The 26137-nt window shown below is 35.9% G+C and overlaps 2 protein-coding genes and 1 non-coding gene across 4 annotated transcripts; 2 read left to right on the top strand and 1 right to left on the bottom strand.

Moving 5' to 3' along the window:
- The first annotated feature begins 1466 nt into the window (after positions 1-1466).
- LOC110908631 (dCTP pyrophosphatase 1) lies at positions 1467-4797 on the top strand. Its single transcript, XM_022153570.2, has 2 exons — positions 1467-1691; positions 4344-4797. Exons 1-2 carry the CDS (start codon positions 1566-1568, stop codon positions 4659-4661), a joined length of 444 nt encoding a protein of 147 aa, XP_022009262.1. The 5' UTR covers positions 1467-1565; the 3' UTR covers positions 4662-4797.
- Positions 4798-8856: 4059 nt separating this feature from the next.
- Positions 8857-8928, top strand: TRNAQ-CUG. Its single transcript has one exon. It is a non-coding gene; the product is annotated as a tRNA-Gln (tRNA).
- Positions 8929-11884: 2956 nt separating this feature from the next.
- Positions 11885-22215, bottom strand: LOC110908632 (DNA topoisomerase 3-beta). 2 transcript variants are annotated; one of them, XM_022153571.2, is made up of 15 exons: positions 22044-22215; positions 21904-21960; positions 19627-19730; positions 19412-19505; positions 19214-19313; positions 18902-19142; positions 17820-17982; positions 17625-17744; positions 15578-15657; positions 15206-15484; positions 14795-14963; positions 14085-14213; positions 13789-14001; positions 13520-13699; positions 11885-12714 (listed from the first exon to the last, which is right to left on the bottom strand). In XM_022153571.2, the coding sequence occupies exons 1-15, from the start codon at positions 22062-22064 to the stop codon at positions 12073-12075; spliced, it is 2592 nt and encodes an 863-aa protein (XP_022009263.1). In that variant the 5' UTR covers positions 22065-22215; the 3' UTR covers positions 11885-12072. The 2 variants fall into 2 exon arrangements, with proteins under 2 accessions (XP_022009263.1, XP_022009264.1); XM_022153572.2 differs by having other exon boundaries at positions 19412-19500; positions 22044-22084.
- Positions 22216-26137: the final 3922 nt, after the last annotated feature.

The following is a 26137-nucleotide window of genomic DNA, read 5'->3' as shown; positions in this document are numbered from 1 at the left end:
GGTTAGCTTCATCCAATTTTTCTGTTAATGAGAAGGACAATTCGGTCATTTTATATGGCCGAATTGTCCTTCTAGTTAAAAGAATTACATATAAAATGATCGAGTTGCCCTTCCCGTTAACAGAAAAAATGGATGAAGTTAACCTAGTGAACTAAAATGGCAACGGTGAAACCTTTTTGGAACTACAGGAGAAAAATGAAACCTTTGGACTAAACTGTCAAAATGACCCAAATCACAGGGACTAAAATGGCATTTAACTCTTCCTAAAAAGTGTAAAAGTCATAAAACACCGTAATGTCAATCATAAAACACACACAAAACCCACAAATAACGTAATAAAGATTACTAAAAACCATATCTATGGGTTTTGTTTTCTGTTTTGGATAATAAAACTCTGATTATCCAATGACTAACATTATGTGTTTAGAGTTTGAATATAGTGTTTTAGTAATCTTCACTCTGTTATATGTGGGTTTTGGTTGCGTTTTAGGGTTGAAATTATGATGTTTTATAACTTTGTACACTTTTTAGGAGATTTAGACTTTGTAGCCGAACCCCACCATATAAATATATAAATTTGGATATTACATGTGATATATAAAAGTTTGTTTAGTAAATAAATGCGAGACTTGTATAAACAGTTATACATATATCTTTTACTATTATATGTAATATGGTTAGGTAATTGTAAGATTTTGTGACTATATGTTCAATTAGTTTTATAATGAACTAAACCCCTGAAATTGGTTATGTTGTTACAAGTGTAAATAAGCTGAGCTCCAGTTTATATATGGCTCATTTTTAACGCTTGAGTTTTGTTTATGAGTAGATTTTCAAGCTTAAGTCTGGGTTGTTTAATATTTGTATTATTTATATATATTGTTTATTCTTTTTATCTTAATTTTCTATATAGTAACATCCTTATAAAAATACATTTTAATATAAGAAATAAAAATTGTATATATAAGATGATCGTTTAGACTCAGAAGCCGACTCTAGCTCGATATGTGAATATCAGACTAGAGCTCATTATCAAAGTAGTCAATAAAGGCCTAGCCAGGGTTTGGGCTTATTTAAACTCAGCTCAATTCTACATTCTAGTTTTCTACAACTCAATCTCAAACAACTCATCAATTGGGTGGTGGTCTATTGGACATCGGTAAAAGTAGGTAAAATCTTTAAATATATGAGTTTGACAGGATAAAGTTTTGGGTTCAAGTTCACTAACGACACCGTTAAAAATCTCAAACAACTCGTTATCACCTCAACTTGTATAGATTCCCTGTCTAACGAACGAACACATAGTTAGTACGAGAATTATATTAAAAAGGTTTTGTAATTAATACAAGATTATCCTTTAATGCTGATTGAATAAAAAATAACAAAAATAAAAACTTAACATACATAGATACATTAAATTAAAAATATTAATATTCCATTTTCCCCTATATAAAAAGCATATAACAAGAGACTTCCTCGTAAACCATAGTCACCTTTTCTTCCTCCCCCTCTCCCTCTCCGGCGGCGGAACCACCGAACTGACCACCCCAACGGCGGCCGGAGTTATGTCTACTCCGGCAGATACACAGGATGACGTCAGCCTCTCCGAATTGAAGAACAAAATGGCCGATTTCGCACAGGAACGAGACTGGGATCAGTTTCACAGTCCTAGAAATCTCCTTCTCGCACTGGTAATTTCTCCGATCTCATTTTCGTTGTTAGGTTTTCACGTAGCGGATGCGTATGTTAGCAGCATATACACGATATGAAACGCTGCTTTGATTTCACGCATTTAGGTTTGTATTGTGAAATAAATTGTATGTGTTTAGCAACATTTATTTGTTTATTTTGAACATTAATTAGGATATTTTTTGGGGTGGATTACTTGGGGGAAGGATATTTTGAACATTTATTTGTAGCTAGTTGACTGGACCACTATTGGCACCTCATTAGTCAACATGAAGTCACATGCAATATATCTAACACTTGGAAGATTTAGGATCACAATATTTCCTGTAGATGCATTTGTTGAATAAGCATAATTTGTTGAAATGATGTTAGGTTGAACTTAAAGGAGTGTTTTTTTAGGGTTAAAATGATCTATATGGTAAAGTGGAAGGTTATGGACTCATGGAGCCAAAACCGTAACCTTAGGCTTCCATATGGTCCGTCCCCGAGGGGACATACCGTTGGTTAAGTGGTGTACTCTGGACCGGTTGTTTATTTTGTTTAAGTGTTTAGTTTTTTTGTGAACTTATGGATCAATTTATATGTGATATGAACCATTAGTAGGGAAGTTTTGGCGAGATTTCTCGAGAGGAACCATTAGAAAAGTAAATCTAAATGATGTTTTGCACAGATTTCAAAAAATGAAAACCCGTAGGGCACGATTTTAAGCAAGTTTGTAATGACGTCTGACGTGTTTTTTATGGTTATATAAATTTTAGTTTAATGTTCTTTTGTTTTACATGACCCGACCGGCCTGGGGCTTAAAATCTTTAAAAATATTCCGCATCCCTATGGAAAAATTCCTGGGTCCGCCACTGACTCCGGTCCCCACAGGACATGGTGTGGTGGTAGCATGTAGGTCAAGGGTTCAAATCCTACACGGGATAGGTTAGTTTGTTGTTCAAAACAAAAAGCGTTGTACTCCATAGAGTTCAAATCCTGCAAGGTATGGTGTAGATATACGAGTAATTAAGAGTAGGTTAGTTTACTGTTCAAATAAAAAAGTGGTGTACTCCATAGGGTCCAAATCCTGCAAGGTGAAGTAAATTTATCCCATATATTCTTATTGATGGATGATGCTAATGATGTTATGAATGATGCACATAAAAGATTAATGTGAAGTAAATTTGATGGGATGATATAATTAAGATAAATATCTTTGGGGATTGGGATAATTACATATACAGATATTTGTACATAATATAGATAGATATACAGCTAGAGCCAGAACCAGTTTTGCTTTATTTGTCCTTCAACATTGTACAAAAACCATCTATGAAGGTATTACCATTTGTGGTAAATCTTTGGGGGTAATTAAAGTAGGCACTTGTCTGCTGCTGAGAAAAAAGGGCCCTGCCTGCCTTGTATAACTAGTGAGTGCTGTTTGGTTGGTCATGTGGGACCACTTTAAAGTTTTCTTTGTTGACAATACCCATGAAGTAGAATAGCAATAAAGTCACATTATAACTAATATGTGTGAACAGTTTTCAAAAGATTTTTTGTTGTAGCAGTATACTTCTTCTATATGTTATGGCAGAGAGATCATCAGAATCACTATAATGTCTTGATTTGGGTGAGATTTTGGCAACAAGTGTCCCATACCAATTATAATAGAGAAAATAACCAAAATAGCCCTTTTTATTTTTTATGAGTTGTATTATGCATATTTTATTATGTCAGGACAATTCCACACATAATGTCATTAGATATGAGAATCTTTAGTCGGTTATCTACTTTTACTCGTCTATACCCTGATTATTTTTTTTCTATACACGAAGAATACATATGTGAATAAGAATACATACACGTGTCGTGTTGTGTTGTGTTGTGAATTACATTAGTCAAGTTAGTTAAGCGACTGAGCGAGTAAAAGTAGGTACGTGATAGTGATTTGTTACTGACATGGCTATGTATGTATAGAACACTTCAAAAAATGGCCACTTTTGTGATTTTCTCAAAAATAATATCAAGAAATATTAGTGATTTGTTGCTGACATGGCTATGTATGTATAACTCGCTCAAAAAATGGTCACTTTTGTGATTTTCTTGAAAAAAAATCAAGAAATTTTAGTGAATTGTTACTGACATGGCTATGTATGTATAAAACGCTCGAAAAAATGGCCGCTTTTGTGATCTTCTAAAATATAATATCAGGAAATTTTAGTGATTTATTACTGACATGGCTATGTATGTATAACACGCTTGAAAAAATGGCCATTTTTGTGATTTTCTCATATAAAACATCGAGAAATTTTAGTAATTTGTACTGACATGGCTGTGTATGTATAACACGGTCGAAAAAAAATGGCCGCTTTTGTGATTTTCTCAAAAAAAAATCAAGAAATTTTAGTAATTTGTTACGAACATGGCTATGTATGTATTAGCACGCTCGAAAAATGGCCACTTTGGTGATTTTTTCAAAAATAATATCAAGAAATTTTAGTGATTTGTTACTGACATGGCTATGTATGTATAACACACACACTCGAAAAATTGGCAACTTTTGTGATTTTCTCAGAAAAAATATCAAGAAATTTCTTTTCATGGGCTATGCTGAAGAAAGATCATAACTTAACACAGAAATTAAACTTTTTTTTTTTTTTTTAATTTTTCAGGTAGGAGAAGTAGGAGAATTATCGGAGATATTTCAATGGAAAGGTGAGGTACCAAGAGGACTTCCGGGTTGGGAAGATAAAGAAAAGCAACACCTTGGAGAAGAATTATCAGATGTGTTGCTATACTTAGTACGATTATCTGATATATGTGGTGTTGATCTTGGTAAAGCTGTACTTAGAAAACTGGAAATTAACGCGACTAAGTACCCGGTTAAGCTATGCAAGGGGTCATCAAAAAAGCACAATCAAATAATAAACAACAGTGACACTAGCAGCAGCAACATCAAGGATGATGGTGTCTCTCATGATGGTGTTTGATCTTTTTTAACCTTTTATCTAATGTTTTTGACCTTTGACCCAATGTGGGTAATCATTTCCTCCAAGTCCTTTTGATATGCTACATTTTCAAGTATGGTCTATGATATAATACCTTGATCTAAGATGTTCTTGGTTTCATGTGTACACTATGTGAATATGATGGATGGTTCATATATGGACCATGGTTGGCCAGTAGGGTCCTGGGTTAGCCAAGTGGACTGTGGGTCCATTCACAACTGTTTGCAGAAGGTATATAACATCATAACTATGCATACACTATATATTTTCAATTATTGGTTGTTCAAATTACAATTCGTACGTTGGTTAGTGTGGTATTAGTGGGTCATGTGAGTTTTCCTGTAACCGGTTCGCACTATAAAACAAAAGAAAAAACCATTAAATTTGTTGCAACTCAAAGGGACCGCGTAATTACGGGTAACTGTGCCAACATATTAGACCAAGCGTAATGGGCGTTTTTTGCCCACAATCCCGCCCAATCCCGCCCCAAAACGCCGGCAAGGCCGCCCCCATGGGCGTGTTTGGGCGTTTTCTTTCAAAAAAAGTCCGGCAGCGTGTTTTGAATCACGCCAGAGAAGAAGGGGCTTGACCAATGATCTTTAATCTTCTTTTTTCTTGTCCTAACATTTTTTTGTTGGTTTTTTTTTAATTTTATTTAATAATGCCTCACATTACTCACATCCCCACTACACCCATTTTAGAAAACATCTCATAATGCCCCATTGCTGATTGGGCTGTCATATGATGCAAAACGTCCAAGAGTGGGGTGTTAAGTTGTTAACCACTACACATGGTCTTACAATAGGATTTAGTGACCTGATTTGTAAGAAGAGAAACAGGTTTTGAACCTTGGTGGTGGTCCATGTTTATGTGGTTGGGAACATTAGCAGGTGGTCCTTTGAACTTTTGTCTTGGAATGTACAAATTTTGAAACTCCTCTGTGTTGACTGGCCACTTTATCAAACCAATCAACTTGCATCTGACATTAAAAAAGGGGTGTCTTTCCAATAATCATGATGGTCCAAGACTTTGGTGTTGCATAAAGTGTAAATACCAAAGGGATAGCCATATCAAGGTGCAAATACAATAAATGTATTCCTCAACTAGTTGAGGTATCTAGTCAAAGTTTTTTTTAACGGCCAACTAAATCATCGGATAAACATTCTGGATGAGATGTCCTCAAACGAACAAATGCATCCTCTTCTTCATAATGGTTAGAGTTGGATGCATACCTGAGCCACCAAGCCATCGGTTCCAGGGAAAGTCAGCCCGCCCGAAGGCCCACTGCGGTAAAACCTGGTTTGGCTCGGTTTCGAACAAGCGACCTCCAGAGAGGCCTAGTTCTAAACTTCGTTGCCACCACCGATGTCATTCAAATTTCAAAGTGATACTAGTGGGAGTTGAACTTGCGACCTCAAGGAGAGAGACCAAGTGACTAACCACTAGACCAACTTGTTAGAACCTAGTCTTATGGTAGATAGCGGTGTGGATGTGTTAGTTCATTTTAAACTGTTAGTTCATTTTACAGGGTGTAATTAAACTGTTCTACAAAACAAATAAAAGTGCAAATACATTTTTTTTTGAAGAAAATTACAAAAATAACTATTTTTTTTTGTGAAGAGTTAACTGTCATTTTGATCCATGTGGTTCAGTATTCAATCCCAAACGTTCGAAGCCTGAAACGTCAGCATTCAATTTCCCTTAGAATTTGAAGCCACCATGTTCTGAACATCCTGTTTAGATTATCATGTATTAGAGGCAGACACGGCAACGAGGTGAGAGCAGGGGCAGTTTTGAAAAAAAAAAAAAATAGGAAGAGCGGGAATTTGAATTGTGACCATTCTTCTGCCATCTTAAAATTGTTTGGGAATTACCTTTAAGTCCATCCAAAATGCTTACTAATGTATTATAGATAGATATAAATTAGAGTATATTACTATTTTGGCCGTTGTAGTTTAAACAGTTTAACCTATTCAGTCCAAAAAAAATCTTTTGACATATTAAATTCTGAGATTGTATTTTATAACGGTTTGACCCCTAACACTAATAAAAATATATGATTTTTAGGGGCCAAAACCGTTATAACATGTATTTTAGGGTTTGATATGTCAAAAGGTTTCTTTTTGACCTGAAGGGGTTAAACTGGTTAAAACACAAGGGCCAAAATAGTAATTTACTCTAAAAATTTATATTTTTATTTAACAGTTAATTAAATTAGCAGTTTATTCGGTTATCCAAATAAACTAAATCAACCAAGTTAAAAAGAAAATGTAGAACCAAAACCAAATTCACGATTCGGTTTCGGTTAAAAACCAAACCAAAACCGAATACGTTATTCGGATTGGTTTTTTCGGTTACGGTTCGGTTTTTATTTGGTTTCAATTTTTTTCGAACACCCCTACTACTGATGGGCGGTTTTAACTTTGGTTAACATGGTATTTTTAAATTAAAAAGGTCAAATAATTATAGCATTTTACCGATACGATTTGTATTTATATTCTTTGCTCTACGTTGTTAATTCATTCCATTCAAATTTTACTTTTAACTAGTTATAAAACTTTACTCTGTGTTTATATGTGTTTGAAATCACTACGAGCGTGTTGCACACGGAACCGCTGACAATAATAAAAAGAAAATGTAGATAAAAACACTAAAAAATAACCGAAAGAAAATCAACTCAAAAAATTATATGGTAATGATGTTGTTCGGTAGAAACCCGTAGTCAGAGATGAGCAAATAGTAATGGGTACCGGTACCAAATTTCCTGAACCGAAAGATCCTAAGTACTAGTTCGGTACTGACATTTGGCGTTCCTGGTACCGGTTCGCTACCAGTTTTTACCTTCATATACCGATACCGTAACATGGGTATCAGTTGGCACCGAGCTCATCCCTACCCCTGAAACTAAAAAAAAAGTTATACGATACCGTTGTTGTTCGTATGGTACCTGTGATCAAGGATGAGCAAATGGTACTGGGTAGCAGTACCAAACTTCTCGAACTAAAAGACTATCAAACTCAATCTGGTACCGACTTTTGGTGTTTTATGTACCAGGCTGGTGCTGGTTTTTACCATCATGTACCGATAACGAACCGGTATTTTCGATAAAAGTACCGGTTGACACCAAACTTATCAAACTTGAAAAGTAAAGAAAGTAACAATTTTATAATATTAAAATAATAAAACTATAAAAAAGTTGTATCTAATTATATTAAATATTTTAAAAATACTGTTCATTCGATCTGATTATTAACATATAGGGTAATTTATATTAGATTTGAATTGTATTAGATTTAAAGGAAGAGACATCTTTGGTTATGTTTTCTTTATTTTTATATATTTATTTATGTTTATAATAACTATAATATAATACATATTTACATTTAGACAAATAAATGTGAGTCTTGGGATTTTGATCGAATAAGACGTACACATTCACTTACATTACATGATTGCCATGACGAGAAGTACTACGCGTCAAGAGACTTTAGAGATATTCATACAGTTTTGCTAGACTTCCGGTTTGCCACATGTGTAATGTTAAAATCATCACCTACAGTATCAACGAAGGTAAAATTTAATTACTATGAAAAAAACTACTTGAACCCCGCTGCGAAATACGGATAATGCTGCTAGTTTTAATATTTAATAGAAGAATTTTACATCAATGGAAACGGAAAGGAGTGAGACTTCAGCAAGGGATTATTATTATAATATAAGATTAGAATAATCTTTTTTCAAGAATACTATGTACCAAAAAGAATTTCATAAAAAAAATTACCGTTAATTGCAACTTATTTATGTACTCAAAAAGTTCCATAAAAGAATACCGTTAATTGAAACTTATTTATCTATTCTAACAACAAACAAGATGGATAATTCATCCAAACTCATATCAATAATCCAAATCTAATAGAGAGTAGGCTTTTGGCCAAACGTATCCAAAATTGAGTTCGAATGGTACGTTTTTTCTTGTCTTATCTACTTGTTTTTGACGAAAATATATGATAATTTTATATAAAAAAACATGGTACAAGCACATTTCCAAAATAGATATTAAGCATGAGAGGAAATATTGAATCATTATAGCTAAATATGATACCAGTTCTTTTGCTTAAAAGCGAAAAAATTTGATTGTTCAATATAATAATTTAATTCTTAGAAAACAGAACACCCTGGTCCTATGGTCTAGTGGTTAGGACATTGGACTCTGAATCCAGTAACCCGAGTTCAAATCTCGGTAGGACCTTTTTTTAACATATTTTTTTTTATTTTTGTAATTTCGATTATGTAAGAAATGAAGAAACTGGGGCACAGGGCCGAATCCCCAATTCAGTTTTTCATTTCTTTAATCCGTTTTTTTAACAGCAAAGGTTACATTACTCCTGTTCCTATCATTAAATTAATAAAATACTAATTATATCTCATGCGAGGATTTTAACCTTATTACATTTATAACTAATTTCTGTCAATTGAAGAGTTCATCATGATTACAATCAATATTTGAATATTTTGTGTAGCATACCAAGTGTTTGACAATATTTTTATTCATCTGATAGTCTTAGAATAAAGATTTTTGATAGATCTGGCTTTGTTATCGAAAGAAGTCAATCATTATTGTACTTTTGGCTAAAGGCAAACATGTTTTCATCAATGGGTGCTTAATTCGTTATGTTTTGATCAAAGAAATTGTATAATGTGAGTAGCGGAGCTAACCCATTAATTTAGGGGTATCTCAAAAAGAATTTTTTAATGTGCAATCATACAATTATAAACAACAAACGATAATAAAAAAAAAAATTGTTTTGGGACTTGGGCTATGTTTATCAGAATTGGGATCAAATACAAAGGCTTCTTAAAATAAGAAGTGTACAAAGGAGTATTGAAGCGAAGGTTTTTTAAGGTCAATTGAAGCGAAGGTTTTTAAGGTGGAAAGTAGTTTAGAGTGGGATTGAGTTAAATTGGCAAACTATTGAAGCGAAGGTTTTTAGATTGCGGGGTATGGTGGGGCTTGGGTTGGCCGTGGGTTGGGGCGGGTGATGACACGTGGAATGGGAGCCCCCCCCTCCCCCCCCCCCCCCCCCCCCCCCCGTGTCCGCGGGGTATGGTGAGGCGTGGGTTGGGCTTGGGTTGGGTGCACCGCGTGGCAGGGTGGTTTATAAAAAAATATATATACAAAATTTAAAAAAATCACACAAACATTTATAAAAATAAACATACAACTTCATTATTTATAAAATTACATAAACCTAAAAATTACAAAATAAGAAACCTAAAGCGTTAAATAAATTTCAAAAAGGTCCATCTTGTCGAACGCCTTTTTTTCCTTGCCGCGAAACTCTATGTTCGCCACCGCCACCCGGTCCTCGTGGCTTAACTCGCCCTCGGGAACGGCTTCGTAGTAAGCCTTGAAACGGTCGAGCTTGGGACGTAGCTCGCGCCATTTATGTTGGCACGCGTTCATGTTGTGGCGGTCGTTACCGACGTTTAGTCGGTAGGCCGCGAAAGCTTCCGGCCAATATTTGGTTTGGCCCGGTGGCCGCCCCTTCATAGCGTCAACGACGCTTGTGACTAGGGCAAGTTCTTTGTGGTGGGTCCAGGATGCCATAGCGGGTTCGTGGGATGTTGGGTTTGTGGTGACCGGCTGGGGTAGCGGGTGGGTTTTGTCGAATTTTTGGGACCACGGTGGGGGTTGGGATAGACCACCTGGTTGGGGTTTGGGGGTATTTATAGAGGATGTTGGGGTTTGGGTGATCGGTTGGGGTGACCGCTTGGCCAAGCCAACGGTTTGAATTTAAAAATTCAAAACTTTTGGGATGGCCCGCTATGACATGGCGGGTGAGCCAATGATATTCAGCCAACTAGGATGGCCAATCCGCCCCACGCCCGGCTTGAAACCCATGCCCCAAGGGCCACGCCGAAACCCATGCCCACCCGGGGTGGTGGCTTGGGCGTTTTCCCGCTACCCACGCCCAAACTCCCGCCCCATACCCTGCAGTCTTAAGTTCAAGAGTTTAAGCCTCGCTAAAGACGAATTTAATATAGCTTAAGCCATTAGAAAAAATAAAATTGGAAAGTTAGAAAAAATAAAATTGGAAAGTAAGTTGTCAACCTTTTATATTTATTTCAAAATTTCTCTTGCTCACAAATCTACAATTCAATTTTCTTTCTTTTGATTGGTCTACAACTCAGCACCATCCCTCACTCTCCCTCTTATCTCTTAGTCCCTTTTCAGTGGGGCTTGGTATAGCGCCACCTCCACCTATAACGTCGACGAACACCACTACAGGAGGTGCTATAGGTTGGTTCTTCCCCTCCTCCGCGAAAATTTTCACGGAAGTCATACCTTCCACCATATGTTCTTCTCTCACACACATGTGTATACATACATATATATGTATAATTGAAGGAGTATAACCACACTACACACTCAAGTTATATAACCCTTCATAGCCCCCCTTTCTTACACAATTGTCACTTGTCACATAACCCTCCACTATAAGGCTCCATGGGATCTTATGACTACACATGACCTTATCTTGTCTCTTTTTAGATTACAATAGTTTTTCTCTTTTACCCCATTTTTTCTGTTTTTTCTCTTTCTAGATCACAATAGTTTTTCTCTTTTACCCCCTTTTTTCTGTTTTTCTCTTTCTATATCACAATAGTTTTTCTTTTTTACCACCCCCCCCCCCCTTTTCTCTTTTTTCTCTTTCTATACGTCTATATATTCAATTATTCACACACCCAAGTGCCTATTCACACACCCTCATATATACCTCGTATAGGCCTATACGGGGGCGTATAACCTTTTTCAATTTCCAAGCCAATCTCTAATTATGCCATATCATGCTCTCATTATGCCATATTATGTCATGTATGCCTTGTATAGTCCTATACGAGGCGTATAGGCAAAAAAGACCATTTTACCTCTGGTTTGAGATACAGTTCCAAACCAGTGGTAAAATGGTCTTTTTTGCTCATCGTATATGCCTGTACTAGGCTTATATAAGGGTTTTTTGTACATAAGCTTTTATATAATAAATCTACAACAAAATTAACGAAGATAAAGGAAAAAATATGCATTTTCAATATATCTAAGGGAGAAAAAATTATTATTTTATCTAAAAGTTATTTTATTCAGATACAACTTTTTAGAGTTTTTTAGCTCTCTTTATACTTTACCCGTTTGATATGCGCTGCTATACATAAAACATAATTTGAATCACCCATTCATAACGGTTAAAACTAACACCTCTAAAGTAGCATACATCTTCTGAATCATTTTCAAGCTCTTATCAAATCCTAAATCAAAATTAAATTTGTTAACAAGTCTATGATCACATACATGTTACCAAAAAGAAAAGGTAAATATACAAACTCCGGTCACATTTCAAAAATCGCGAAAACTCATTTTGGGGTCTTGTTTCCTACCGCCCCGTCCCCGCCCTCTACCTCTGCCTCTCCCCCGCCCTCTTCCTCTCCCTCCACCGCGTCTAAAAAACGACTTCCCGTGCTTCATTTCCACTAGCGAATGTAACAACTCATCACAAAGAATACATCCAATGTGTAATGTAGCTCCATCTTTCAACGGTGTTGTTTTCTTGTTAAAGTCCACCTCTATTATCGTCGAGTCGCATTCAGGGCATCTTTCTTTCGTTGTGCTAATCCTATGAGCACCTTCCGGAAGCAAAACAAGACAATTGCACATGTTGCAGTAAAGTCTCCATTTCGGAGCACTGACCGGGTCGAGAACAAGGGTCCCGTCACACTCCGGGCAGGCACACACGCCTTGGGATATTAACGAGTGGCGGCACGTAGGGTGCGGGCAGAGGAAACAAGGCATGCCGACTCCTTTACCTAACTTGACTGAACCACCGGCGGTTTTGGGGGCACCGAATAATGTGTCGATGCCTTCGAACGGAGGGTTGTTGTAACAATAAGGGCAAAGTGGGAATGACTTGCCGTCGGGTCCCGCCATGGAAAACAGTAAGAGCTCAAAGTTGTCTAGTGGACAGGTGAGTTCTTTGTACAGCTGTCAAATGAGAACAAATGGAAAGTAACACAAATTCAAATTGGTATTGCATAGTTAAAGTGTTCATGGTCTAGTTCGGCCAATTTTGACGAAATTCTAGGTCAAACCATTAACTGTGTTTTTTTGAAAATGGTAAACCAAACCTGGTGGTTTTGCAGTTTGACGGTTTGAATGGACCAACCAAACCACATAAATCTCAAACCGGCTGACTTGCTTTGGTTTGGACAGTTCGATCGATTTCAATTGTTATAGGGCTGCAAAAGAATCGAACGTTCAGCGAACAGCTCGTGAACTATTCGGCGGGAAGTTCCTTTGTGTTTGTTTAATAAATGAACGAACACGAACAAGAAATTTTGTTCGTTTAGTTAAATGAACGAACATGAACAGAGGTCATGTTCGTTCATTGATGTTTATGAACGTTCGGTAACGTGTTCGTTTGTGTTCGATAGTTTGTTAGTGCATTTAATTTTTATATTTTATTTAAATACTTCAAAATTATGACAAAGAAAATATTTAACAACAGTTCGGTAACGCTTGTTTGTGTTCGTTTGTTTTCATTTGTGTTCATGAACGTTCGTTTGCGTTCGGTATCTAACTTAATGAACATGAACACGTTCATTTCCTTCACGAACGAACACAAACATAAAATCCCATTCAATAAGTGTTCATGAACAGTTCGTGAACGCGTATATTTCCTTAACAAATGAACACGAACCAGGCCTTGTTCGTGTTTGTCCGGTTCGTTTGCAGCCCTAATTGTTTATGAAAAAGGAAAAAGGAGAAAATTCAACAATTTTTGCTTTACCTTAATAGTCCCCTTTTGAGGAACATAATAGACTTCTTCACACGTATTACAATACAGCCGTGACGGAAGCATAGATATGTACTTCATATATCGCAAACATTTTCCACATTTACTAAGCGAACGTCCCGTATCTGAAAGTGGAGAAAATTGCGCTTCAAACAAAGCATCCATATTTTCGATCTGCATAAGGGCCCACCACAACAGAATATTTCCATTTAAATAAAATTGAAGGAAATTCAAAATAGATATTGTAACGCGTAATAATTTACCTGCTTAATAAAGTAATTGAATTTCTGTTTGAACTGTTCGAGCACATGTTGCACGACAAGTGAATGATTTGCTAGACCTTTAGAAACCAGAGTGATTTGATGCTCTATGAAACTACGTATGTCGGGCAAACAAAGATCCGGATCTATACACTGATAGCCTCGTATAAGACTAACGCCCAAAACCGTCGGAACCAACCTTCTTCCAGCCTCTACCTGTTTAACAGAAGATGAGACAACATTAGTTCCATATACAAAAATAGGTAATGAGTATATGTGTAGGGTGTTTATATATGTACCTTTACATAGTTGCGTTCACTTATGTTGTTGATGTGCACAGGAATCGAGGCATCGGTTCCTATTCCATGCTTTTCCATTAGTGATATCAGCTCACTCTCGGACAGGTAATCTGGAGGAGCGGTTTTACCCTGGAAAGTTCCACCATGGTTACAAAGTGGCAAAAACGGGAGATTCGATATAGAGCTGGCAAAATGGGCGGGTCATTTAGGTTGGGTAATGGGTTGTGGTCTAAAGGATTATTTTGAGTAAAATGCCATTTTTGTCAGTTTTGCGACTTTCGTCCAAAGGTTTGTTTTTTCGCGTCTGAGTCCAAAAGGTTTGAAATCTTTGCCAATTTCATCCAGTTCGTTAACTCCATCCATTTTTCTCCGTTAAGCCAAGGGTATTCTCGTCATTTTGTTAACTTAAAGGGCAATTTGTTCTTTTGAATACTTGTACATTATGCTAAATGCTTGTACATAAAGTGAAATAGACCGAATTGCCCTTAAAGTTAACAGAAAAGACGGAAATTCCTCTGACTTAACGGAGAAAAATGGATGGAGTTAACGAGCCGGATGAAAATGGCAAGATTTCAAACCTTTTGGATCCAGATGCGGAAATACAAACCTTTGGACGAAAGTCGCAAAACTGGCAAAACCTCATGGACGAAATGGCATTAACTTGAACATTGGGTAAAATGTATAAATACAAAAAAATGCCAAAACAGTACCTCATATAACTCGACCTTTAAAATCTGTATTTTCTCCCCTTCTGTAAACTGAGGTAAATTTTTTTCAGTTACTGCCAACCATGGCATTATTGCTGTAAATCCTTTCACGGTTACACGCAGCCCAACACAATGGAAGAATTCTCCGCCCACAGAAAACTCGATTTTTGTCCTGTCAACATTTACCTTCGGTTATGGAACAATAAACTTATCACAAAACATAACCCAGTACATAACAACTCTTACCTTCATGGTAAATGGAAATTTTGTTTATTAAAAGTAAATACGCCATATTCCTTGTACTAAAAATAATAAGTAAAACAAAGCAATCTACGTAACATTTTAACAGGAATGTGATTTTTTTCATCTGCATCTCACACTAGTAAGAATATTCTACTGTGACAGATCCCTTACCTTACATATTTGCAGTCAGGAGAGAGAGTACCGAGAAAATGCTGACAGACATACTGATAAAGTTTCCAAGCATCACCACCCAACATATCTTCATTAGCCGAACGCATAGGAGTAATCGGTGGGTGGTCCCCTGCATCAGTTCCTGATTTGGGCTTATGGTAACCGTTGTTGAGCAGTGTCTGCACATAACCGCCCCAAACTGGATTACTCGCCAATGTGGCAAGAGTTTCTTTAAAGTCAAATGACGAAGGGTATGCTGTACTTTCAGTTCGTGGATAGCTGGAACATCATACAAAGGGAAGTTCGACATAAAAAGGGTATTATAATGTGAAATGTTAAAATATGGAAATTAGTAAAATGTGGAAAGACTACCTGATAAAGCCTTGGGTATACAGACGCTCGGCCAGTTGCATCGCCAAGTGAGGTCCAAACCCTAGGGCGCTTGATGCGACCTGGTTTGGGAAAAAGTAAACAAAAAATTGTCATGCAACGCCTTTTATACATTATGCATGATGACAATCTAGAAAATTCATGACACGCTATTGAAGTTATTATGCTACTAAATGATGGTATTCACATGTCCCATTAGATGGATACTTAATAAATAAAATAGTGGGTTACTACCCGCACTTCGCAGAGGGTTCGAAACGTAGATAAAAATAAGCAAATCGTGAACGTAACGATAAAAAACCACGCTGTGAAGGTATATTCGAAAGTCACGGAAAAGTTACCTCGTTGTATACGAGAGCCATGTTATTAAAACAAAACTTACACCAAAATGTATATAAAGATTAACAAGACGGCTGCGCATTATAGTGGACCGGTTTATACGTAGATAAAAGATACGTCGCAAATCGCAATGGTGTATTTAGAGATGAACGCCAGGCGGTTTAAAATCGAACAATTTAAAAACCGAACAGTTTAAAAACAACATTACAGAAATTACATAAAAAACACGCCACAATGGTGTATTTAGAGATGAGCGCCGAGCGGTTTAAAACAACCGGTTGGTTTAAAAACAACACTAAAAATTACATAACAGAAAATTCGTTAAAAACTCAAAATGATGAATGTTTTAAAGTTTAGGGGGTGTAGTGAAAATCGGTTACAAAAAACGAAAGCAAAGAAAGAAAGAAATGAAAAATATAACTTTATTAAAGTTAAAGGACTAAATACTAAACTTATCAAAGATCAGGATTGTAAATGAAAATTAGACAATAAAAGCCATAAACATTATATTTTTTATTGATAATATACAAAAATCAAACACAAAGGGAATATACTGAAACCACAAAAGACACGATCTGTGATTAGCAGGAGGTAGAGAGTTAGATGAGTCTCGAATAACCGTATTTTTTCACAGGTGAAATTTCCTGTGATTTTCCACATACCAATAACTAACTACAAATTTGGATATAAAAACTAAAAAGCTAAGCAGTCAATAGTGGTGCTATAGCGGTTAGCGGACCTCAGGGTGTGTAGCGGTCCAAATAGCGGTGGCCTATAGTGGTTCCGCTATTAGCGGCGCTAAATACCGCTATAGCGGTGCTACAGCGGTGCTATAGCGGTGGCCTATAGCGGTTATAGCAGTAACGGTGTTTGATTGTGTTAATTCTTAAATTAAATACTTCAAAGTTACTATTAGTATTTGATTTGCAACATGTTTTTGATAATGGAATGATATTACTATGAATTTTGATATTACTATTAATATTTTTCAAAGATATATTTATCCATATATAAAAATACATAAATTATGCATGGTATAAAAATTATCACTATATCAACGCTATACCACCGCTGTAACCTATATATCATATAGCGGACCTTGACCGCTATTCAATTTTGGACCGCTATAACTGCATAGCTAAAAAGAATATTACAGACTGAAGCAAGCAAGAAAAGTGCATTCATCTAAAAGTGGCATGCAAAGGATAATATGAATCAACAATTTTAGGTGATAACTTGGTTTTAAATTGCGTGATGCGCTCCGATGCGTTTAGTCCAAAAATCTTATGCGCGATGCGTGATGCGAGCGCATCACGTATGTGATGCGTTCTTTATAAAAAAAATAGTTAAAAATTATTTATAAATAAAAACATACTTAAAGTAAAACAACTGACGTAATTAGAAGGTAAGAGTTGTGTTTTTTGGTTCAAATCAAGCATACTAAGATGTTAATTATGGAAAAAACCGAACACAGTTCATAAAATCTGGAAAAAAGCATAAAAAACAATGTTGCGCGCATCAGAGCGCATTATGCGATGAGCGCATTATGCGAAATGCGCGCAACATTCTCGCATCACGTAAACGCATCGCATCAGCTGTTGCGATGCGCTCTCATTAGCGCATCGGGCGCATCACGCATTATGCGCGCATTTTAAAACCAAGGGTGATAATAAGGTGTTCTGTTCCTGACCTTCAAAAGGTTGACTGTATTAAGACCAGAAGGACGACCTTTGCTATCTTGCTTTTCTGAAATACCAGTAACTTTCACAACTCCATCTTCAGTTATCAACTTTTGAAACATCTCTGCAACCTGTCAGATGTTGTAAAAGTCAGTAGCACATATGTAACTTAAATGAAATGAAGATTAAAGCAGTTAGGGACTCACGTCATGATCAAACAACCTATTACGATCCCATTCCAGCTTTAGTTCAAAACCGTTCTTTATTATGTAAGGATACACGACCCAAAATTTTTCTGGCTTGAAGGTAGTAATTTGAAGGTAGCGTTGCACACAAAATCCAAGGGTAGGAGTTTGACACGGGCCATATCTGAGAAAAGTAGACAATAAAGATATATTATTGAGTTTATATTTGTACAGGAAGGATTTTAAGTATTTTTCACTTCAAAAAAGTTTCATGACAATGTGACATGGAATCTGAATACCATGAAAAATACAGTATGGGATAAGATGTAGATATAACTCGTATGCTTAGTAACACATGCACATAACGGCCAAAAACCAGAAACTGAGAAACGGCAAAAGAGGCGGTTGGGTAATGGGTCAAAACGGGTAAATTTAGGTAACTTCTGTACGATTTGAAAGGAGGCGGGTGAGAACTCCCCAAAACCCATTTTTGCCCTAAAATTTTAAAGCTTTATAGACAATTACTATGTCGGATATGATCAGATGAATTAAATTATTTCAATAACAATTCTAAATTTTATAGAGTAAAGTACATGGATGGTCCCTGTAGTTTACCAAAATTTTGGATTTGATCCCTAGCTTTCCAAAAGTACACGGATGGTCCCTGTGGTTTGCACTTTGTAACGCATTTAATCCCTAGCCAACAAATCTAAAGGTTTCAGCAGGTCCAAGTTAAGGACTAAATGTGTTGCAAAGTGCAAACCACAAGGACCACCCATGAACTTTTGGAAAAAGTTGGGGACTAAATGCGTTATAAATTGCAAACCATAGGAACCATCCGTGTACTTTTGGAATGCTAGGGACCAAATCTAAAATTTTGGTAAGACACAGGGACCATCCGTGTACTTTACTAAATTTTTAATACTATGATTTCAGAGGTTTTATGCATTAAAAATCAATATGGTTGACATTCCCATCTTTATTTTAATCATCGGACCTGTTAGAAATACATAATAACCCTAATCAAACTGTTCATTAGTAAACGAGTCAAAGTTACCACCGCTGGGTAAAACTAAAAACATGAGTTATAACAAGGAACATACGAGATAACTCTAGAATCGAGATTTCCATATTTTCCTAGAAAGTAAGTAGTTTGAAACCGCGTAAACGCAACTCCAACTTTCAAATCTATTTCCTGGCGAGCATCTACAGCCAACGCCTCATCTTTGTTGGGCTGAACAAGATTTTTCATCGCCTGAGTAATGTCCTTCTCAGTCACAGAAGAAAATCGTGCACGATGAATTCTTCTACCGTCATGGGGTTTAAATCCTGTGCACTCGATGACTGGATTCAAGAAAAATGTAAAATGAGAAAATCATAAAACAAGAATAAAAGGCTGCACGCGAAATGAATACCTTCAAAGCATATGTTCTCTCCTTCACGATCACAGTCCAGCCACAGTACCAGATCGTCACATCCACGTGCCTCTCGGTTTAGATGTTGGCGAATATGAGCCTTGTTACGGTAAATTTAGCAAAAATAAAAAGGTTTTGGTAAGTAAGGTGGTCAAATATAAACAGAAATATAACCAATATTCAGTAATGTGACAGTACCTTCGGATTTGATTCTGACTTGACGACTGGAGCTTGAAAAAGACTAAGAGGATCCGTAGCGGCCCAATCTTGATACGTTGGTGGAAAATCTACACTAGATTTGCACAAAAAAAAAAAAAAAAAAAAAAAAAAAAAAAAAAAAACTATCGCTATTTAAATATGTAAATGATTAATAAAATATTCTATGGTGCTTTGAAGTTTGAATGAAAGGAAACCTGAAAACATGACCAATAACTGACGTCACTTTATATTGCACGCGATATCCTAGAAATGTGCCATCAAATTCATGAACCTCAGTACTACCCCTTCGTGATGACATCTGTAAAATCAGTGTTGTAAATCTCAGAAAAAATGTTAATGAGAAATAAAGCATAGAGATATAAGGTAATTAGTGAGCAACTCCAAAGCTCCTTTTTGAGAGTAATACCATTCATAATATCAGATATGAGCTGATCCAATGAAAGAAAACTGACACTTTGGTAATGAGAGTATGATGTGTAAAAATAAGAGTGAATTGCAAGTTTTGTCCTTTATCTTTAGGCCATTTTGCAAGTTTTGTCCTTTATGTTTAAATTTGACGAGTTTTGTCCTTTATGTTTGAAAATCAAGCACGTTTTACCCTTTGGGGCAAAACGTGCTTGATTTTTAAGGACAAAACGTGCTTGATTTTTTAAACATAAAGGACAAAACGTGCTTGATTTTTAAACATAAAGGACAAAACGTGCTTGATTTTTAAGGCCCAAAGGGTAAAACGTGCTTGATTTTTAAACATAAAGGACAAAACTCGTCAAATTTAAACATAAAGGACAAAACTTGCAAAATGGCCTAAAGATAAAGGACAAAACTTGCAATTCACTCGTAAAAATAACTCAATATACCAAACTCACTATTGCAGTAATACATCATATATCCTGAATATCTAAAACTTCGTGGAAGTGAATATTAATTGTGGGACGATTAAAAATACCAAACAGGCTGCTTCTAGATTCTAAACTCAATGCTTTCAAACTAAAGAAAGAAAGAAAAAAACTCCAGACTAGTATAGTAGCCTAGTAGTCTTTCCCAACAACATCACTTATAATACGAACAAAAATGGTTATTCTTAATTCGCTATTGTGTTAATCCAAGCGAACACACTTAAAATGTTTACTAAACTATGACTGGCCATCATCGTATTAGCAAATAAATGTATTCCTAGGCTTAATGCATGAAAACAAATAGAAATTAGCTCAATGTTTTCAGATGAGAAAAGAAGCAAAAGCAGAGTAGAGTGTCATAGTCAAGTAGTATTTTGCAATGGAAATCTAAAACTTGTCAAGGTGAAAAACACCAAACTGTTGCACAGAACATGGTGATTGTCAGTGATTTGCTTCATGATTTGTCTAGTCATCAACTTCATTTTCTATTTTTCTAATCAAGGTTTCAAATGCAATCCACCAAGCATAACTAGAATAACCAAATACACTTTGTATATATAAAAAATTAGCCAAACCCATCAAGAATATACGTTGGATGTAGTAACCCCCCCCCCCCCCCTCTTTGAATCAAAGTGAAATATGACATTAGCATATGGTATCTCCCTTGTAATATAAACAAAAACGCAACAACAGCCAAATCAAATTGCATGGTTTGTTAAGACATAAAGATTTAAATATTTAATGCATCTATATAGACGAAGAATTGATATATGAAACAAAACGAGGGACGAACTACCACTGAATAATGCATCTGTACCTAGCGCTCGCTCTCAATGCAATACACACGACAATTATGTGGCCAGCTCGGTTTCTCTCACCCACTGACCACTACTTCTAATTATCTTTTATGCACTATGTACAAGTGCATTATACAGCTCTCAACATATTAGGCTGGAGGGTGTGGTATAAAGCCCTTAGGGGCTTTATCACGCCACGTCAGATCCACCTAGGCGCCACGTCATATGGGGGGCTTTAAAGCCCCTCCCTTTAACTTGTATGGTGTGGTATAAAGCCCCCTATTAAACAAAATTAAAAAAAAATATTGGTTGAAAATAGGTGGGCCTCACTGCACACACCTTTAACCCTCGTTAACACACTGGCGAGCACATCATGGCGCCCCCCTTTCACTGCCGCATTGTGGCCGATGGCACCCCCGGGGCGCTATGGAGGATGAGGTGGCGAGTGGCGTTAAACCACACCCACCGGCCTAATTGTTACGCGGCCCTATGGTGCTTAGACATCCCATCAAATATTCAAATGAATGAATCCCAAACAAACTGAATCTCCTTAAATGTGTATCAACATACCTTTGTCTAATTTTACCTGTATAATACATCTTAATATGAACAGATTCAAACGGAGTATAACCAACCACATAACCAATGAAAGCAGTGAAAACACTACGAATTGCAATCGATAACATATAATATCATAAAAGTTCATCAATATCAACTTAAAATCTATAAAAATCACTAGCGCGATTAAAACGAGAGAAAATGAGATAGAAGGATTTACTCGACCACCAGAGAGTGCTGTAGCAATTGAAAGAGCGATGTTTGGCTTCTCCGCAACCTAATCAAAGTCAGTAGTAACAACTGAATGAAAATTGAGAGTTGAAAACCCTAAAAAAGAGCAAGGAATAGTATTAATCTCACCATGAGTACTTTGGTCGCCATTGTTAACCTCCTGCTGAATCAAACAGACGCTCTCCCAAGTCAAAACTATAAGAACTTCCCTTCCTTGTAATACCCGACCCGACCGAATCCGGTTCAGTTTTTTCGAATCTGGATCGGCTGTTTGGGCTATGTGATTACTAAATGGGTTAGGTTAGTAAGGGGCTTATACAAAGGTTATAACTTTTACAAGTCGATCAAAAATAATACGACTCTAGTTAGAGACTAGAGGTGCACATTTTGCGTTTTTTCCATACTTGATTTCTGTTATGGAATCGGGTTTGGGTATGGTTAACGAAGTCAAAAATTGGGTATTGCAATACCCGGGTCGGGTTTGAAACTTGGTTTTGGAGAGAAAGTGATCGGGTAGGTAGGGTCAGGTATACGGAACCGGGTTGGGAATACTCGGGTTTTCTAATACCTGGTTTTAGGTTTTTTTTTGGGGTAGGGTATAATATCCGGTTGTTTTGTGCACCTCAAGAGACTTGTAATAAGTTAATCATATATACATGATGTATGAAATGGGATTCTGCCATTTGGGGATTGAGATTTAGATGATTGTGATATATCTTTATTTTGTGTATCTGTATATGCGACTTTCTTTTTCGAACTTACCTTAACTCTAGTTCAAATTCCCAAATATATGATCTTGTTTAATTTAATAACTGTATAGCAGATTACATATGTCATTCTCTATGTCTCTCTCGTCAACTTTAGAAAATAACTGTATAGAAAATATATGAAGCTCAAAAATTATTATATTAACTAACTAAATTGATACATTTATCGTCTTTTAATCCCATCCAAATGAAACAATATATATGTGAATGCAAAATTGTCATACTTTAAATCAATAAAAGAAAAGAAGAGAAAATGAATTAAGCAGGGAAAAGAAAATGAGTATAAATGAAAATTTTGATTACCTACCGGGAAATCAAAAGAAACTAAGGATTTTATGTATTAAATACATTGTTCTTCCAAATCTCTCCAAGTTAGAAGGATTAAAAATGAAGGAAAAAGACACAAGTTTTCCTTCCATTTCCTTCTTAAAAAAACTCTGGAACGCGACTTTTTTTTGACATCCTTCCAAATCATTTCTTTTCCTTCGTTAAATGAAACTCATTTGATGATGCTTTGTTAAACCATCTAATAAAATGATTGAGCGATTTAAAAGTGACTCATTTGACTGTAAAAAAAGTCAAAACATGATAAGACTATCATCATTGGATGTATGTGAATGGTTCAAAAATTATTATATTGGCATTTTTAAGGCTTTACAAAGCCCGAAATGGTATGTTTTTTTTTTCCAAAACAACATATGATGCCACGCAGCCGAGTGTTTAGATTGTTTGATGAATTGATATGCAGCCGTCGAATGGAATCAGTAAGGTTGTTTTTGTGGGATATTAAATTTGAAGATGAAGATTGAGTTTAGATGCTATTAACTGAGATGAGTTTGCATTTTTTTTATAGTTTATTGAATGAGAAACCCAAAGCAAGGGTTACAGTTGCACCCATAGACCTAGACCAATTTCACCGTCTGAATCCTCTGAGGTATGTTCACTACAAACGGAAACAAATAAATGTAAAACACACATGACAGATTTAGAGGAAATATTATTAATTCATATCAGAGGTGCCATAGGTCTTTCTATGTTCATCTTTTATAAATATAATGTGTAAACGGTGAATAGATATCAACACTTTTATTGCAACAGGTCTTTGTATAAATGACTAAGATATGTGTCGTAAATAAATTTTAGGCGATTTTCAACCTGTTTGACATGCTCACTTTTTTGCTAAACTTTTAGACTTAAACCGTAGATAAACACAGCCTGAATGACCCATTTTTAACCAATTACATAAACAATTTTCTTCATCTTTTGTCTGATCAGGACTAGGTACCCAAAAAAACTCAACAACTGAACAACAGAAACAATCTAATTGGTTATTTTTGTTTGATCATGATCTCATTTTTGCCATGACATTTTTGGACCCCTCAACAATAAAAACTCAGTACATGGCTCTTAAATTGCATACAGGAAGGTATACTTAAATCTGATAACTCAATTAGCTAATCTATTATACATGATTATTTAGATCTTATTTGCGTAACGTATGTGGGCCTTATATAATACATGGCACCTTGAATTGATTTACTTAAAAAGTGTCACCTTATATAATTTATACTTTAAACTTTAAAGGTTGTTTTATGGCCTAAATATAGTGAATAGTTAGAGTAACTTTCCATTGAAGGGTCGGAGGTGCTCTGGCAGTGGAGGCGGTGCTGGCGCGGAGGTTTACGGGGTCCAGTACTCCGGAATGATACCATGTATTTTTTATGGTATGTTTTCTTAATTGTTAGTTGTTTCACATGTTGTTGAATGGGTTTTCCGTTTAAGGTTTAGTAGTGAGATTATCGACCATATTTTTTATACGAATGAATAAGACTTATCACTCTTTACAAGATGGAATTGAGGTATCTTTGGTTTTCATTGTTTGTTTTATTTTACTTAAATGGTCCTGTATTAGATCCTACTTTTACATAGGGGTGTGCAAAAAACCGAATTAACCGAACCATAACCGAATTAACCAACAAAACCGAACCGAAAAAACCGAACCAAATCAAAAACCGGTGGGTCGGTTAATGGTTTTTTCGAAAACCGAAAGTAGCGGGTCGGTTATGGTTATCAATGTTTCCATACCCACCAATAACCAAACTGAACCGACATGTAATAAATCTTTATAGGATTTAAGACTTTTCATCATATTTTTACTTTTGATGTTTTTGACTAAAGATTTTTAGTATTTACGGGTTTTTCATATCGTTTTGTGGTTTTTGTTGAATGTTTATTTGAATTTATGGAATATATTATATCATTTTATTTGAATATTCGATAATAATTAGTATTAATATTATAGATTATATGTATTTTTTAATACTATAGGCAATAACAATTTATTCCATGTTAAAAAATTAAGCTATTTTAGCTAGGCTAAATACACGGTTAACCACCCACAACCAACCCGCTATAACCATCAAAACCGATTAACCATAACCACCATAACCGATCGGTTATGATTATGGTTTTCATTAACCGACATCATGGTTATGGTTTTAGGCCAACACCGACCCATGCACACCCTAGTTTTACAACTTGCTACTATACATTTGATGGGGCAGAATATGAGGAATGCCTACTTAAACGTCATGATCAGGTATATATATGAGTTATGACTTAATTGGTTAATGATCATTGATATTACAAATTATTTAAATTATAAATTTAAGTTTTTTATTTTATTTTTTTGTGTAAATAAGGTTGAAATGATAATATGCAAAGTAATATGACCACCATCAAGCAATAACTACTTGCATTACAATAACACTAGATGCCATGTATGAATTCCAAGTATTTAGGTATGTGTTACTTGATGGATGTTTGAAGTTGTGTTTAACGGAGATAGGTTGGCTAAACGGGTAGTCACGAAAAGAAAGAAAGGCTTTGGTAATCATGATCTTGAACAAGGAGAGGCGGTGATAAAATTCCCAGCTGTCACAAACCCGACCCTGGTGGGTCTACGGTTTTGTAGGAGATGACGAGTGAGGACGGTGGTATGTGGAAGTAACAACAATAGCGGCTGTAGCACCAGAGATAACGTCGATGAACCAAATTTCCCCTGGTACGCTTTAATCCATTCACCGCTTCGTTCAACCTTAGGTTAGTTACTATAATCCTATATAAGTTCCTCCAATTTAATAGGTTTTGTTTTGTTTTGTTTTGAAATATGTATAGCCGCTTCAATGGAACCTGATCTCCAAACCCGGTGCATTCAATGTAAAGGTATTCGATTTTTCAAGGATTTTTTTTTTGTTTTATTACACTGATGTTAATTATAACTATACTATTTCTCGGAATAGAAGGGAACACCGGAAAGAGTTTGTTTGGAAGTGTTTGCAGGAGAATTTCCAGAGAAGATGACCTGATAGTTCAGGTCCCAACATCAACGGCTTTAAGGTAATCTTAGAGAATTGTAGTACGTGTATGTATTGGTTTAGCAATGACTATGCGCAA

Source organism: Helianthus annuus, chromosome 14 (genome assembly GCF_002127325.2).
Source record: "Helianthus annuus cultivar XRQ/B chromosome 14, HanXRQr2.0-SUNRISE, whole genome shotgun sequence".
NCBI classification, from domain to species: Eukaryota; Viridiplantae; Streptophyta; class Magnoliopsida; order Asterales; family Asteraceae; genus Helianthus; species Helianthus annuus.
The sequence above is the reverse complement of the archived record's forward strand: the minus strand, read 5'-3'. Positions and strand labels throughout refer to the sequence as shown.